This window comes from Stegodyphus dumicola, chromosome 10, assembly GCF_044657685.1.
Source record: "Stegodyphus dumicola isolate Sdum_Otavi_A_Nest chromosome 10, ASM4465768v1".
Taxonomy (NCBI): Eukaryota; Metazoa; Arthropoda; class Arachnida; order Araneae; family Eresidae; genus Stegodyphus; species Stegodyphus dumicola.
The window spans coordinates 16,245,527-16,264,321 of NC_140777.1; the positions used below are offsets into that span (position 1 = coordinate 16,245,527).

Sequence of the window (18,795 nt, forward strand, 5' to 3'; positions counted from 1 at the left end):
TTTCCAGAAACCTTATATATAATGGAGTTTGGCCTGCTTCTTTATCAAATGTTAGATTTACAATTCTTACATGTATTTTATTGATGTTAATAGAACCAAGCTTAACCTCAAGCATTAATGCATCGCTTTGGAATATTGCTCATTTGTTATGCATTCCTCAAGGTATATTAAGCTTGTTTTATTTTCAATAATTACTTAATGGCAATAGCATTGGTATTTACATATTTAGTGGCCAAGTAGTGCGATTTAGCACAAAATATGGATGACCATGTCCTTTAGAATTCCACAGTAATAATTAGTGGCCGTTGCCAAAATTTTTACCAATGATCGATGGGATAATATGCTAAGTACCAAAATTTTGTTCAAGCATGTAATGATTTATATAAAACACTTATCCACAACTGGCACTAAAAGATACAATTTTTCTATCCTTTATTGTTTTGAATTAGTTATTTTAGGTACTTTTCAAACCCTTATATTACTTTAACTGAATAGGTATGGATGCAGTTTCTTTTAACATTTACAGTGGTTCACATTTGTTTTCAAACACTTGTTTTTCTGTTTTATTTCCTAATATCAGTTACTAAATATTATCAAATTGACTTTATTTTTCTTTCATGTATACTACTGGTCATCTTTTTTAAAACTTGCTTGTTTTTAAAAAAATTATTTAAAGCGATTTTAGTTAAAAAGTATGTACTTATGTATTATTTCCGTTGACCACGAAACTGTCGCAAAGCAGCATGATTTAGCATCAGTTATGGATAAGTGGGATGTAACAACATAAAATCTGCACTTTTGTTTGATATAACCCTGACTGTTTCTTAATATCCCATGTTTTGATTTTATGAATAAGGATATAAATTAACTGTTATTGCTGTATTTTTTCTTGTATTTTCGGGAAAAAATTATTAAAATTTGAGAACTGTCTTCTTCAGAGCAGCAAGCAGTAGATTATTTTCAAAGTTAAGGGATCCTACCATCATAAAGTGTGTATTACAGTATGGTTAGTTGAATAAGGCTGACAAAAGAACACTATCTGTGGGACAACAAAATTACCTCCAGGAGGTTTAATCTAATAGTATTATAAACAAAGTTTCTGGTAAGATCGGAGGGCCTAACAAAATAATTGATATCAACAAAAGCCTTTTTAACGTAGATCAAATGCTGATTTTTTATTCAGGCATCAGTTTCTTCAGAATTCTGCAAGAGCGATTGGCTTTGAAGTGTTTAGTGGTAGCCAATTTTCATGGTTGATGGGATTGTATGTAAATACCAAAAAGCAATTTATTCAAAACGTTCTGTAAATGAACTCGCATAAGTATTGGGGCACTTTGAACAGTTTAGATTTAATAAAAACATCAAAATAATGGGATAATACTTTTATGAGTTATTTTACAATGATCAATTCTTAAAACAGAGGAAAAAATAATATATTAGAAAGAAATTTAAGTTTCTATTTCAAAATAGTACAAGATCTATGCAAATAAATTTAAAAAAAAATACAAGTATCTGGAAAACAAGTGTGAGCCAAAACAGTTTGATAATCTGTTGTTAAATTTTTATGAATGTTGAAAATTTGAGTGTGCATGATTAAAGGCCACCAAATGAATCCTCTAAAAATTTCATTTTAATACTTTATTGAAATTTCTAACTTCTTCTTTTGTATGACAGCTTCCCACTCTTATGAAAAGTTTTGTAGACATTAATAAACATATAGAAATTCTTAAATTTTATAAAACTCGCACTGAAAATAATTCAATAGAAATCTGCAAAGTTTTCAAACTGTAATCGAAACAAGTTTTCAGTATCTAACATTATCGTATGGAATATAGAAGAGCCAAAATAAACCCTTTTTATTCGTAATTTTTGAGTTACTTTTTAGTCAAAATTTTTGCTTGTTTTTTAGTTTGTAATTTATATAATATTTTGTGCAATTTGCTTGGACAGTGTTGCTTATATAATACAAAAATTATGTTTTGTAAAATAGTAAAATCAATTTAAATAATAAGGTTAGTTAAGAAAGTTAAATTTATGCTGTTCATTATAAAATTTTAATTTCTGAAATGAATGCTTTTAAATGCTTTACATATATCCCTCATATGAAAAATAGTTTCTTAGCTTTAATTAAACTTAATTATTATTTAAAATTATTTTTCCTTATTTTTTTAAATCAAAATTATATTAAAATTTTCTGATAGGAAGAAATTGCATTGGTTCTGGGCAGAAATGAAAATTTAATTCATTCTCTTTAATCCCAAAAGAAAATCTTGTTGATTTTATAATGCTTTTTAAATATTCAAAAATTTTAATGGGACCTTTAATAGACCATTAAAGCAAGGTAACTCATTTAGAATGTTTTAAATTGTGGTTCAGTTTTCTTTAAACTGAATCTGATTATTTTATGTAGAATTCTGTAAGTTGACTCCATATATAGAATTACAATGTATCTATACATTATATGTGGGACCTTTAGAAACTGAAAATTTTTATAGAATCTTAACTTTAAAGACCGCTTTAATAAGGAAATACCTAAAATTTTTTGGGTTTTTTTTTTTTTTTTAAATTTATGTTGTTAATGTACCCAGTTTGAAACATCTTAAAAAAATAATCTTGAGGAATTCAAGTTTGTATGTCAGGCAAAAAGAATTTTTCCTATTATAAAATTTTATGACTTAGTGTATCTTGTATGCATATAATCTGTCTATTTAAAAAGTATTTGCAAGGGTATTCTCTCTCTGTTGATTTAAATGTGAAACATATGTCTTATTATTTTATTCTTTTGTAAATTATCACGAGAGTACACTTTCATAATGATCATTTGACTAATTTATGAGTATTTATTTTTCCATATGTTTTGCAATTTTTTTCTTTGGCATTAAATAACTTTTATGAATGAAGATATTTAACAGTTTCTTTAATATCATACATTTTCAAAGTTCATTAATTTTTTGTATTTCATGTAGTATATTGCTGAAATTATGGGAAATACTTTTTCACACAGTTTTAAAAATTTTATTAGCTGATTAACTGTGCTTTAATTTTTATAAATTTATATTTTCAGGTTGTCCTAGAACACTACAAGCTTTAATTGTATCCAGTATAGTTGGAATTGTTTCTTTTATAGCACTGATGATTTTACGACAAAGCTTATTAAGGCTTCTTTTGTCTTACAGAGGTTGGATGTGTAAGTATTGATATGAGTGTATATTTATTATGTGTCTTAGCTGTAGCTGTTTTTATTAATGTTATTCAAAGCCCTCTGCCATTTTGAGTGTCTGTATGTTGTTTTTATATGACTTATCCCCCCCCCCCAAATTCAGTAGCCAGTGAAGTGTTGTTAAAACTACAAAACTGAAGAATTCAGGTGGGGAGAAATTCAAGTGTACATAATGTGCACTCTCTTAATTTTAAATAAATACAAAAAATGTCATTGTAACTTCATTGCCATGTTTTGGTCCTACATCTATGAAAAATGTGTATATTTTTTATGCTTTATTTCCAGAATACCTTGATGATCATTTTTAAGATTAACCCCTTCGAGCCGGGTAGCGAAAACGCACGCTTATCGCTGAGGCTGGCAGTGTCTTACGCGAGCGTCTCTCCAGGGCCGGGGGCTTTTTTGCTACTAAGCCTAAATCCATGAAATTTCCGAACTATCAACGCATTGTTTAATAATGCTCTATAGAGTATTTAAACGGCTTTATAAATATTTTTATATATATACTTTAATTACCTTATTTCTTGTTTAAATGCATATTTTACACATTTTATTTTAATTATTCACCATTTTATGAATTTTAACATTATACATCTGAAAACTAAATATATTACTTAAAATTCTCTTTTCGTATGAAAAATTTGAAAACAGGGATCTACACACAGTCCTACGTTACATTCCTTGCACTTGTAATAATTCATTTGCCGTTTTGGAGGATTTTTCCGGGAATGTGAACAAACGAAGCATCGTCATCTCATTTTCTTATCAGTCTCTTCTGAACAAAGTTTTGGAAAATGTCTTTCAGTTAGTCTTTCAGAATTAATATCAGAATTTCAGAATCAATATCTGAAATATTTTGCATCATTTCTGCTATTTCATGCTCTGTTAAACATTTTCGACGCTTCGACATTGCAACGGTAAAAACAAAGAATTCACGTCTAACAAGATCTAATTATTTTCTAAAAACTGAACTGCAAACCGAAATACCCAACGCTTTAGAGCAAATAAAACTTCTCTACTTGCAGTAAACAACTACCACGTGCGAATAAAGTGCGATTTAAAGAGACATCATAAATCACGCCATTCGGAAACATTTATTTCCCCGTTTGTTTATATAATCAAAAACACGTGTATGTGAGTCATGCTTCTCTCATATTGAGTAGAAGGTCTAATTTACATGTATCTGAAACCATATGGACATACAGTGCCATCTTGTGGCAGAAATTATAGTTTGAAAAACGTTCCAAAGTACTGGCACAAATACGTGTCAGTCGGTAGAGAATGGAACAATCCTCTGGCACGCCTGCGTGTCGGCCGCTAGGTAAGTGCGTTCGTTGCTGGCACATATACGTGACAGTCGGCGCGAAGGAGTTAAAATAGTTTTTCATTTACTGCATCCAGAAGGTTGCATTTTTAAACAGTGCTATCCATTATACGCCTGCCATGCATTTTGGTGGTGCTTTTGTAATAATATGAGTATGTGTTTAATTATTCTTTTTATACACACATGCACATAGTCCCGAGGTAATAGTATTGTTGGATCTTGGGCATGTGTTTGTCTTCCCTTAAAGAAGTTATATTTTCAGTGGCATTAGATTTGCAGTTTACTAGCTTGTAATTTTTTAATCCTCTTGACTTTTTATAAAAATTGCATATTTTTTATTGCACATTTCAAATCTACATGTATTTAAAAGTTAAAATACGTAGCACCTGTTTGTAACCAAGCTGTTTTGATATAGGTTTCATGCATAAAAACAGGCTTTCATAAAAATCAGTTTTAAGAGTAATCGTATGAAGAAAGAAAATCTAGTTATTGCTAGGCAACCTCAGTTGATTTCAGTCAAATGTTTGATATTTTGCCATTTTAGCATGATTTGTGTTGCAGTAAATTGTAAAATTAATCTCTGGCAAAAAATGGAATTGACTCGAGAATATTTTCGTGCGTTATTTTTCATAATTTCAATGTGAATTATCAAGATAAGAGTCCTTTGACAAACTTAATTCTTTATACAGTGATAAAGCATCATCGTGCTGCAATGTAAAAAACTGGTCTAAAGTCAGTCATGGTCGACATCCACTCCAGGACGAATTCTGTGAAGGTTGTCCAAAATCAATTGTTGTACCAGAAAATATCGATACTGTGCCTGAATGGATAAAGCAAGATCGTCATATGACATACCATGAGATTGAGGCATCTTTGGGCATTAGTATGACAAGCATCAGTAAGACTTTACAGGAGCATTTGGCTGAAAAAAAGATTTGTTTATTGGATCGCGCATAATCTGACCAGTGCTCAAAAGAAGGCTCGTGTCGATTGGTACATGGAAAGGTTGGAAAAATACGTTCAAAATGTGCCTAACATCTACACAGGTGAGAATCATGGATCTATGCATATGAGCCTGAAATGAAACAGCAGTCGACTGTATGAGTCTTCCAAGACAAGCCAAATCTAACATAAGTTGTTCACGGAAGAAGTGCATCGAAGCAAATGGTTGCCTGTTTCTTTGGCATTACTGGCATGTGGCACCAGTGGCATCAGTGCAATGCAGTACTGTCAATTCTGAATGGTAAATGACCATTTGTTTGCCAGAAATCATCGTAGAAATTCGAAAAAAGCAGACAAGGCGAATCATTCTTCATCATGAGAATGTGAGCTCTCAAACAAAGGAATTTTTGACAGGTCAAAACATCGAATTGAAGAGTCATCCACCGTGCAGCCCTAATTTGGCACCCAATGTGTTTTTTTTTTTATTATTATTATTATTATGCCTGCACATGAAAAATAAACTGTGGTCAGTGATTTGTGACACCCAAAGAACTGGTTGATGTGTTCAAAACTCATGTTTTGGAGTTACCTCAATCAGACCGAGAAGAGTGCTTCGAAAATTGGTTCAAACACATGCAAAAGTGGGTTGATCTTCGTAGAGAATATTTTGAAAATTCAAAATAAATAATAAAAATCAATTTTGATCAAAACGTTTGTTTTTTCATTATTAGGCCAGAAATATAAATAGCAACCTTTATATAATAGAATATTATCTTTTGTTTTTCCAAGTGACTCGAGTGAAAAGTGAAAAATTTATAATGTAATTCTGTAAAAATATTTTTTAAAAATTAGATATATCATATATTAAATGCATTTTTAACTGAATCAGATTAAATTCAAAAGTTAAAAGATAATATTCTTAAGAATTGCATCTATTGCTTTTAAATAGTTTAGCTTGTTCATAGATAACAGAAAAATTAAATTTGTAAGATAAATTATCTTACATAACAGACTTGAATTAAAAGCAAAATAATGCATTAATGGGAAACAATGCAAAATCATGTTTGGAAATAGCCCTTTTGGACTAAAAAAATATTTGGTTACACTTTATGCAGAATACTAAAAACAGGCTGTTTCTAAATATTTTGTGATTTTTTGTTGAATTTTATGTGTTGTATCTGTGAAGAAAATGGTGGTTAATAAATAAAATTAAAAAGACAAAAAGGTCATGTAATTAATTCATCTTACTGCTAAGAAAATTGAGCATTGATAGGATGAACTGAAATTTTGTGATTTTACTAGTGAATTTTATGTAGTGTAAGTGTGATGAAAGTGGTAAATAATATAAAAGAGATAAAATTATACTAGCAACATTGAATCCAAGAGCAGACTGGTAAACTGCAAGCTCAGCAAGAGCGTTAAAAATCCCTCTGTTGGGACGTTAAAATTTTAATCCTTTCAGATCATTTTTTCCCCTTTATTTCTGTCTCTCATTTTAAAATCTGCACTGCACACATTTTGGTGACATGTATAATTTTTAATTATATAATAACAATATATGTCATGTATGATTTTTATTAATATATGCTTATAGTCAATAATAATATATGTCATATATAATTTTTAATCTCATAACTGTTACAAGTTGTACTGTTGCCAAAACTCATCAAGTATCGTAAAATAATTATTAGTGCTATATTAGTTACTATGTAATTAATTTTTTTATTTTGTAACAGTGAGCTTAACTTGCGTAACTTTTAATGGATCATACCCAAAGTCTTTAGCCACCATAACAACTATTGCATTTTATGGATACTTTTTTTTAATATTTGAATTTGCATTATGAGAAACAGAAATAAGATTTTTTTATATTATTATATTATATATTTAAATTTTGTAAAGTTAAAACATCTGTTATTAGTCTTTTTACATTTTCAGATGAAAATCCAAAAAGTCATACAATTCTAACAACAGTTTGGTGTGGAGCGGTTAGACTTCTTAGCGGCTACAAACCTTCACTGTATAGTTGCCAAAGATCGTTGCCTCGACTTCCTGTCCCAGCAGTTAAAGATACTCTTAATGGATTATATGAGTCACTAAAGCCTCTTTGCACTGAAGAAGAACTGAAAGAAATTCAGATGCAAGGAAAGGTATATTTTAATGTTTTATATTTGTGTCAACTCTCAAAACATTTAAAAACAAGCTATTAATGCATTTAGGTTAAAACAGCAAAATTGCATTACCGTAACTTTACCGTTAGGTAACAATGTTGTAAATTACTTTAAAATAAGCCTACTCTAAAGCAAGGATTCCCCATCCCTACTCTTTTTCTTACTTCAACCCTTTTTAAATTTCTTCGTCAACTATCTTACATTTTCTTTACAACATACAGCATGCAACATAACTATAATATGAATATATGTTCATATATAAAATAAAAATAACAATTTGACTAAGAATATGGATAACAAATTTTTAAAATGATTAGTTAGATTTATTTTACAAAAGTGAACACATTTTCAGAAACAAAATTAATTCATTAATGTGATGTCTGCACTTGATGTATTGATGCAGCTTTTAAATTTTTGGCATAAAATTGCTTAATTTAATTTTCAGATCACCTCATTCAAAAATATTTAACCTGTTTATTTTTCATTCCAATTTGTGTTCTTTGTATTTCTTTGTGATTTCTTGTATTTTACTTTTTTGTATTGCACTTATTGCATAAAAAATTATCTATTTAAAAAATATTATTATCTATTACAATATTTTTTTATGATTTCTTCTAACTATGTGATACAGTTTTATAAAATTAATTATAAATTTTATTAATTTTTTTAAAAATCAGTGGGATTTTTAGTATGCCGATACATACTGTCCAACCACGTATTCCAGATTTATGTAAACATCCGGTTTGGGGCAGAAGTGGGCTTATCTATCAGTGATGTAGGGGTGAGTGCAGTAGCTCGGTTAGCTTTAAATGGTTCTTCCATTTCACGCTCTATCTTTCAAGTGCTGCGCAACAGAAAATTTTTGTCTGCGCTTTATACATTTTAAGCTGATGTATCGTGAAATTTTAAAATTATAGAATTAAATAAAAATGCGTAGAAACATCAGATCATGACATTTCAAAGAAAAACCATTAAAAGAACTGTAATAGTAAACTGTTTGTCTTAATACAATTCATCATCAGTTTATAAATATTTTAATAGATCATATATATTAATTTAATAATAATTTAATAGATAACTATTAAATTAATAATAATTTAGATAATGCATCTTAGTTAATTTTTAATATTTTCAAACATGGAATGAAAAACATTTATCTGTTAAATATTCTTTAATAAACTACATTTATTAATATAATGAAATGATCTATAAATAACACAAAGCAATTTAATAAAAATTATTTTAGTTTTAATTAGACATGCCATGTCTTTTTTCCCCCCTTAACATTTTTTTTGGTGACACAGCATTAAGGCTCCTCGGAACTCGTATAGAATTCATAATCTGAATTGTCGCTGGCAGTAAAATTCGATGGTTCATACAATTCCTCTATAATACCATCTTTTCTCCAATATTCAGTTTCTAAATTCTTTACATGATCACAGTACTTCTTCCAATTGTTAAATGAAATGCCTTCAAAAACCTCATTTGTGAAATGTAATAAATTCGACATGCTTATATCTGCAATCGTGTTCTAACTTTAAACATAATTTTTTACTTCAGCCCATACATGTTCTATGCCGTTTATGAGTGAGATGCCAGTGAGAGTCTCAGAACTGTATGGCCTTGTTCTTCCATTATACAATCAAATTTGAAAGTTTTGACATTGGGAGCATTTTGTTTCACTAAATCCAGCAGCTCCAGTTTTCGCAAATTCGGACAAAAAGAAATGTTGCTTTTTGTCAGCTACTGCATAATATCTTCCTTTTTTTGGGAGGCATTGGGGGTTTTATTTAGCTGCACCGAATGATAAGGTGCATTATCAATAATTACAACGGAATTTGGCAGTAGGTTTGAAATTAACTTCTCGTTTGCCCATTTTTCAAATATTGAAGAATTCATTTGTCTGTGATAATCGCCAGTTGTAGAGTTCACTTTATAAATTAAACTAGTATTGGAAATGAAACCCATCTCACCCCCAGCACATAAAATTATTATGCGTCGAAAAGCATTCCCTGTTTTAAAATCCCACTGACTTCATTTGATTGCGAGCATTTTCCAAACGTTAAATTGCTATCTACCCATGTTTCCTCTATGTAAATTAGGGAATGGAATTCTTCTCTGTACCTTTTCATATTCCTCAAATACATTGGGTCTTTCTAGTAAAACACTTCTTTCTGTGACTTTTTCCAGATGAAACCAATTTCTCGGAGAATCTTTCTTAGCATTTCTCTTTGCCAAGGAAAGCTGATTGTGTTTTTTTATACAGAAATCAGTTTAGTTATAGTTGGGAATTTCTTTTCCTTGACATAAAAGTCTTGAATTGCTCATCTTAAAATATCCAAATCAAAATTATCTAATCCTGTACTTACAACAGTTTCTCTCCCTTTTCTTTTTTTAGCGGAAGAGAATTCAACATTTTCTTTACTTTCAGATTCTTTATGAATTCTGTTTATGCTGGCATTAGAAATGCCAGTCATCTTACTCGCTCTGCGTGTTGGCTGCATAACTGGGATGGTCAGTCATCCTAATTGTGATTCTTCATCACAAACTTTAATCATGTTACACACTAATTTCTTAAAATTGCTGTGGAAAGGTTTATTTCTAGAGCTTTCTGGAACACTAGAACTCGTCATAAAAATCAAGATTTGAAAGTAAAAGAAGGTCAGTAATAGCGATGCTCAACGATTGTAAGAAAAAGCACTAAATGACCCCCGATCTCGGAGAGGAAAAAATACCCACGCTTTTCACCCACATCCTGTGATACTTCTTAAACAATTTGAAGCAAACTCCAATGATGGAACACAGCAGTAACTTTTATTTTACATTAAAAAAAAAAAAAAAATGGCAACATACAAGCAAGAGCAGAAAAGTTATAAAAACTTATTTAAAAAAAGTAATTACATGCAGCTCTCGAGCCTGCGTTTCAATATTGCCAGTAACCTGTACATTATTTAATATTCATCTATTTCAAATGCATGAGAGATTAATAACAATATTAAAGCTGTTGTTACAACCGCTATGTCCTTTGAGAGGGAAAAATATCCATGCTTACCCACACCCTTCAATTAAACTGACCCATCTTGGCTTTCACCCAAACTCCTCTCGCTAGTGTGGTTAGACAGTACTTAGCTAGCAACCCTTGATTATCATTGGCTCTCATTAAAATTTCACCAACTGACCTCATTAAGAATCCCTGCTGTGAATAAATAAATATATGTACTCTGTGCAAAAGAGGGGGGGGTTAACTTTGCATATTACATGCTATAAGTGGACTATGAGACTTTTGATCAAGAGATGATTTTTGTTTTTTAATTAGCTGTCTAGTTATTAACTTTTTATGCCAAAAGAGTTATTTGGAAGTCATCAAACTACTAAAAGTGAAAGTAATAATTTTGGTATATTATAATTTAACTAGTATGCCATTCTTAAGCAAATCAAATTACCAAACTTGAGAGAAACTCACTATGGTATGAATTGCATGGGAATGAGAATAGGAGAATTAAAAAGTAGAGAATAAATTGAACCTAAAGTTGCATATACATTTTGAGACTTGTGGATAAGCTTAAATGAAGATTTAAATATTAAATAAAGATTTAAAAAAAGGTAATCCATCAACTTAACCCTTTGACGGTTATGGAAATGAGCAGTTTCCATTTATTTAATTCGCGCAGCATTAGGAGTAAACAGTAGTCGAAAGTGGCAGCTGTTTTCCCCCGCCGTTCTTCCGAAAATGTCACCTTTCTCTGGCGATACCGTACATAGCTCGCCTTGCGCATTTTAAAAATTTCTTAAAGTATTTGTAGTACATAAATAACAGTTTTTATGTGCTTTTAAATAATTATTAAACAGTAAATTATAAATGATTATAACAATTATATAAATAATAATAGTTAATTATAAATATAAGACAAATATTAAATTGAAAGGACCAAATAAATACAACTAATGTAAAACTTTATAAAGCACAGTATAAATACAGTAATTACCTAAAAATCTTTTTGTGTGTGATATACTTTAAAACATGGAATTGCACATAATGGGGCATTACAGTCTTTGCAATACGTACGTGTTTCACGAATTCTTTTTCCATTAGCATCATTTTTGCTGCAACATACCACACATCGTCTAGTAGGTTCTTTCTAATAGAGAATTTCAGAAATATTTGTCACGCAAGCTTTCATGCCTACATCACCAGTAAAACTAAATCGGCTAGGAGCGTGAGAACTTGAATCAATCATACACAACTGTCGAACACTCGAAAAATCTTCCTCATCGCTTGAATCGTCTTCTGAGCTTGAAATACTGTGAACAAAGTCTTCATCAGATTCAAAACTTGATAAGCTTTCTGTATCACAATCATAATCATCATCATACCTATCTAACTTTCGCTTTTGAGCCATTTTACTGTACAAACACTCTAAAAACCGCGCCAAAATACGTATAAAATTAACAAGGTCCAAAAAAAAATCCACCTTCATTATGCAAAGAAATTCATGGAACTCGTACTGCCATCTGTAGACAGTAAAACTAACTAAATTTCGCGAGTAGCATTCCTTTGAAACACAATCAGTGCAGAATAATAATGGCGAACGAAGTCAGCTCGTCAGCGCACATTGGGGAAAAATTTCACTACGCGAGTAGTGCTCGTTACTAACCATTTTGGTCAAAATCTTGCTCCCGAGCGGAACTCATTTGCGCGCATTATGAAGCACGATTCGATTGCGAGCTGAACTCGTTCATAACCATCAAAGGGTTAAAACACAAACTTTTCCCTGCAACGAGCAGTTCAAGTTCACAAATTAAATCCGCTCATGAAATGAATCAAAAACTTCACTGTGCACAATGTTTTAAATGTAAAAGTTGTTAAATGTTAATAATAATGCTTAAAACATAATAGTAATTTATGCCAAATATGCCTCCAGTTCTTTAACAAGTCAAATTACCAAACTTGAGAAACTCACTATGGTATGAACTGCATGGGAATGAGAATAGGAGAATTAAAAAGCAGAAAATAAATCTAACTTAAAGTTGTATATACATTTCGAGACTTGGTGATAAGATTAAATGAAGATTTAAATATTAAATAAAGGTAGATCCATCATTCTTAAAACACAAACTATTCGCAGCAATGAGCATTTCAAGTTGACAAATTAAATCTACTCGTGAAATGAATAAAAAATTTTACTGTGCACAATGTTTTAGGTAAAAATTGTTAAACTTTAATAATAATGCTTAAACATAATAGTAATTTATGACAAATTTAATGCTAAAGAATGCATTTTCATTTGATAAGTACACTGCATGCAAATAGGGAAATATTTGACTGCTGTTTCACGTTGTGGGACGAGAAGAGTCAAGAGGTTTTCCTCTTTAACCTTACAAGATCAGCTTGAGTGCATACACACACATTTTGTTTTTTCCCCCCTTTTCTAATATAAGATATTCATTAGTTTAGAGGAAAATTTGGCATTTTCCTTTTGCCATATGTTCACAGTATCCAGATGAGTTTACATTTTAATTTGATCGTATTAATTTTCATCTTGTTTCTTCAGTTTCATATGAAGAACATTCATAGGCAAAAATCTGATGTGTACACCACATAACTTCCATATATGGAATATTAAATTGTATGCAGTTTTTGCTGCATTTCATTTAAACTTATTTCCTCAAATTTCATTAGAGATAGATTTCTCATTCAATGAATTCAGTTCTTACTTCGCAGCAAGGCAAAAATACATAAAACCTCAAAATGTCTTTATTAAAAATTTAAAAATATAAAATACAAAATACAGTTAAAACAATTAATAAAACAGTTTTTACAATTCCAATTAGAGTTTCTACGCAAAAACAAGAAACTCGACCAGCGTGCAAGAAGGCAGATTATTTGGTGCACAAAACTGAAATTTATTTTTTATCCCATTTGGCAAAACGCCGCTGAATTTGCAGAAACCGACTTAATTTACTATTCTGCTAAGTTTCAAATGTAAACAAATATGGCTGCCATGATGAAGTATCTATGTACAGATGCCATGAAAAAGTCTCTTCTCAATCCATTTTAAAGCAGTTTTATAATTCATTTGGGGAAAAAGTGTCCTTTATTCTTACGTAAAGATATGCAAAAACATCACTGAATTACATTCAGTAGCAAGCAAAATGGATATTTTCGTTGAAATATAGTACCTGGAATTTTTCGTGATTACAATTAAAAAAGTATGAAAACACAAGTAAAAATATGTTAATATTAGGGCTACGTATTATTTTTAATGAAATAATATGGTGACTTAAAGAAAAGAGTGCCCATACTTAGCATTCTATTGTGAATTCTAAAGATGGTGTTTTTAAATATTTTGTGATTTTGCTGTTGATTACCACATGGCATAAGTGTGAAGAAAGTGATGTTAAGTAAATAAAATTAAAAAAAATAATAATAATAAAAAGGCGGTTCCAAAAAAGTGTCTACATCATCTACCACTAAGAAAACGGAATACTGATAGGATGAACTGAGAAAAGACTGAAGAAATAATTCATGTAAATTCACTGTATTGGGATTTTTAAAGATTAGCAGCTTTTAAAAATATTGTGATTTTGCTGTTGAATTTTATGTGGTTTAAGTGTAAAGAAAGTGATGCTTAAAAAAATTACAACTTGAATTGTATAGGCCATTATGTTAACAAAGCTAAACACTGATATGATTCTGAAAACTAAACATTGATATGATTCTTCAAGAATCATATCAATTCATATCAATCTTTTCAGAAGACGGGGGAATAGGAAACTGTGTGGCGATACTTAATACTCTATTTAGAATTTTAAAAGTATTCTGCTTTTAAAAATTTTGGGATTTTACTTATATGTGGTGTAAGTTCAAAGTAACCAATATTTAGTAATAAAGGTAAAAAGCCTGAAAAGTTGTGTCAGGCTGAGTGTGTCCAAGGGTAGATTGGTGAACTGTGAGCTCATGGAGAGCATAAGAAAACCTTAACTAACTTTCTAGTACAGTGTTAATATCTTATACCTTTAATATTTTTTGTTTTTTTAGAATAAACAAAAATTCTAAATAAAAATATCTGAAAATGTTTTACTTAAAATGCTACTGTTAATTTTAGAAATAATGTGTACAAAAATTAAAATTTGCATTTTTCATTTTCATTAAAGTTTTCCTGATCATATCTTATCAGAAAAGGTATTAATTGAAATGGGTCAGGAATTTAGTGTAGATAAGCCAGAATTTACCGAACAATGTTTTGAGAGTGTGTGTATGAGCAATGGATTTTTTTTTTATTACTTTCTATTTAGTCTAGTAAAAATTTGTCCTGAAAACCTCTTTTTTTTTTTTTTTTTTCGTAGTTTTGAATTTAATGGCCATTTTCTTATTTTAACTTGTAATAAATCACTTGGTTAAATACTTTCAACTGTTGACTGATAAGTTTCATAAATTATCTGAAATTTGAATTCTTTTTACTTAAATTTAATTTTTAATAAGTTTTAATTTATTATATTCTAATACCACAATTTCAAGAAATTATGCATTTTATGATTTTAACTTTCAAAGTGTAATTGAGGGAAAAAAATTACCATTTGGAATTTTTATTAAAAAATCTATATTATTTTGTTTACAGGAGTTTGAGAGTACTCTAGCCCATAAACTGCAAAAACTTTTGTACTTAAAATCTTGGATTTGCCAAAATTATGTTAGTGACTGGTGGTAAGTATAATCTTTTCTTTTTTTTCCCAGTAGTTTGATATACTTTAATCACCAGTTTGGAGAAGTAGACAATCTTTCCCTCCCCTTTTTCAGAAAAAAGATAAGAATGGCCTTAGTTGTATAATGAAATAAGTATCACGTATTTATTTGGTTTTATAATGTACCATATTTACTCGAAAATAAGACTCTGATTTTACTATATTTTTGTTATGAAATTTGACTGGATCTTACAATTGGTAATTTTAATAAATAAAATTGCAGAATGCGTGGAAGGATAATTACTGTGCTATGTATAATAATTACACTGTTTAAATTAAATCTATTAAACCACACAGGTAATTGCTGTATATATAAACTGCATAACTACCAACTGATGATTGATATGCCTGGAAAGATATAGTATAATAGTGTCTTACTGTTTTCCCAAAATAAAAGTTTTAAATCTTAAAAATCTTTTCAGATTGCTTTATAAATAGTTGTCATCCACAGCTTCAACGTAACAAATAGTTAAATGAATTATTTTGGTATTTTTCAGTGTTTTCAAACAGTGTGTTAGTATTTTTGTGTGTAATAAACAAGCCAGAAGAGCCAAAAAATGAACCAGAAATTTGGAACTTTTTTTATAGCTCTAAGCAGTAATGGTTTTTATAAGCAAAGATATCTGGAGTAAGTCATTTGGATACTTTCACGAATTTGCATTCCAAATATAAATAATATAGCAAATATAAAAAGGTATAGTATTGCAACAAACTGGCTCGTGAAAGTTAAAAGTATTTTATATTGCATATCTTTAGAATACATGATAAGGTGTTAAATGTTTCCATATATTTTTTTTTATTTGCCATGCATTATTTAATTTAGATTCCTTATATTATTTTTTTAAAAATAAAATGAGAGGATAACATTTGGTGGCAACATCATTTTATTTGTGTTGCCATAATTTTTTTTATATTTACTGTATTGTTTCTTTAGAAATAATACATGGTGATAGCATTTTGTTGGCAACATATGAAAAGTAATGTGGTCAAAAAAGTGAAGCTTTAGGCTAATAACATCTATGATGTTAAAAAATATTAAAGCAAATAAATATTAAAAAGCACAATTGAAAATATGTCAGTGCTGTTGGAATTTTATGTGGAAATGAAATAAAATACATTATTTAATTAGTTATTTTAGATGTTTAGTTATACACTCCATGTAATAATTCAAAATTATTTCTGATTTGGAATTTGATTTGTGGCCCACTGTAGAGAAGTTGAATATAAATAACCTCTGTGAAATATAGTTTAAAGACCATTGATCTAATATATTGTTAAAACAATTTTTTGGCACTTTGTGATAAATTCAATACTAATAAAGTTTTTCCATAAGTAATCCAAATAAAGATTTGAAAGCAGCATTGGGAAAGTATATCATATTTAGTATCCATTTCAGATTGAAATATAAAAAAGATTAACTTTTAAGGTATTTTCTCGCTCCTTTCCACATGCTTTGGTGGTGTAATTGGAAGCATTCTCGATGTGCATTTGAGAGGTCCAGAATTCGAGTCCCAGCAAGAGCATTGCTCATTTTTTACATCTCCGGCATCATAAAACCTAATGATTCTACAATGGCACCTGAGCTAAGAAATGGTGGATGATAACTCATCACTACCAGGATTTGGCGATTGGGTCCCCTAATCCCCAGTCACCCTTTAAGAGGATTTTTTTATTTTCTTTCTCATGCCATCGGAGGGTAATTGGAAGCATATTCGGTACATATTCGAAAGGTCCAGGGTTCGAGTCCTGGTGAGGGCATTGCGCATTTTTCACTTCTTTTGCTGGAAAAAAAAAAAAAATCCCAAATGACTGCAAAAGCTTATTAATATCAATTGAGTAATTGCTTGATTTCTTTGTTTTAAAAAAGCATCTCATCTGTATTTCAAATTATGTGTACATGTACTTCAAAACATCTTTCAAAATATAACTTACCAGTATGGATGCACACTTTTAAAATAATTCTACTTTAATTAAACTTAGGAGATAATATAATCAATTAATCAATACTGTTTAGGAAATAAATTATATTATATATACATATACGTATTCTCCATAGTTGTGCATCTGTATTCATGGAAAAATAGTATACAAAACAGAAACTGATCTTTAAATTTTTTGATTTGCTCATAAATTATTCAATTCATAAAATTAATTTTATGAAATTATTGCCAGTTTAATATTCAATTACAGTAGATGCCACTTAATGTGATCACAGTTAATATTATCATTCAGATATTGTTATCAAATTACTGAAGTTCACCCATTTGTATGCAAGTGTGGGAAACACATAACTTATTGGGATCAGCAGTTTAGCTAATGTGATCAAACAATTATCAAATAAAACTTAAACTGAAGTCAAGTCACCAATTTAAGTAAATTATAAAAACTACTAAGAATCAGAAAATTCCCACATAAGGGATTATATCACCTAACACCTTGTTTTCAATTATAATAACCATTTAAAATTAGGCAGAAAAGCAACCTTAGCCTAGATTTTGAATAACTGTCACTTTTGATGATGTACAGACCCAGATCTCTCTTCTTCAAGAGAAAAAATTTCTGAAGAATTTTTCCTTCCTTGCTTGAGAGAGGTTGCATCTTTAAAAACCTGAATGAAAATTTTGCATTTGTGTGTGCTTTTCTTGTGAATGAGAGATGCCTTCAAAATCTCAAGACGTTCAACACCAGTCAAATTAATTTCCAGCTCATAACTGTTGTGAAAAATTATTTTGTACTGTAGACATTATGAATAGTTCATAAACAAATTTTTGCATTATCCTATCTTAATTGAAATTCTGTACTTCTAATGAAATACTCAGTTATGTTTCTTGTTGTATAAGTTTTAAATTAGTTAAATTCCATTGCTGTTTTGAAGGATATTTTTTCTAAGCATTTAATGTTGCCAAAATAACCGTGGGCAGATGTGATCAGATTAAAAGGTGCCTACTGTGTATGTAACTTTAAGTTCATATTTATGATTGAAAGTGTTTAAGTGCACAAGTGCATTTGTCCTAAATGAATATTCAGTATATTTGCATTGATAAATAATTTTTTTTTTTAATGACAGATTCATTTTATGTGTAAACTGAATATACAGTACAAAGTCTTTAATCCAGACGTCCATAATCCGGAATGATCTATAATCCGGACCTCAAAGCTACAAACTTTCCGCGCATGCATAATATCAGCCAAATTGTTTGAGACATTAGATCGAGAAATGTCTGCCCATATTTTTGTAAGGCAAGCTGAAAGTTGGTTTCCGCCGCAACAAATGGCAAAGGAAACAGATTTATTTTTCACATCTGACGGAAAATCCCTTATCGTAAGTGTGGACAGTTTTCAAAACTCTCGCAACAATTACAAAACGTCAAAAAATGTTTCAAAAGTATTTCTTG

The 18,795-nt window shown here is 29.9% G+C and overlaps 1 protein-coding gene across 3 annotated transcripts in view; it reads left to right on the forward strand.

Moving 5' to 3' along the window:
- LOC118202356 (carnitine O-palmitoyltransferase 1, liver isoform-like) overlaps positions 1-18,795 on the forward strand; it is a 130,135-nt gene that overhangs the window by 64,219 nt on the left and 47,121 nt on the right. For all 3 annotated transcript variants that reach the window (XM_085824670.1, XM_085824671.1, XM_085824672.1), the window contains exons 3-6: positions 8-162; positions 3,065-3,187; positions 7,425-7,636; positions 15,277-15,362. In XM_085824670.1, the coding sequence (XP_085680796.1) occupies positions 8-162; positions 3,065-3,187; positions 7,425-7,636; positions 15,277-15,362 (576 nt within the window). The remainder of the gene's footprint in view (positions 1-7; positions 163-3,064; positions 3,188-7,424; positions 7,637-15,276; positions 15,363-18,795) is intronic.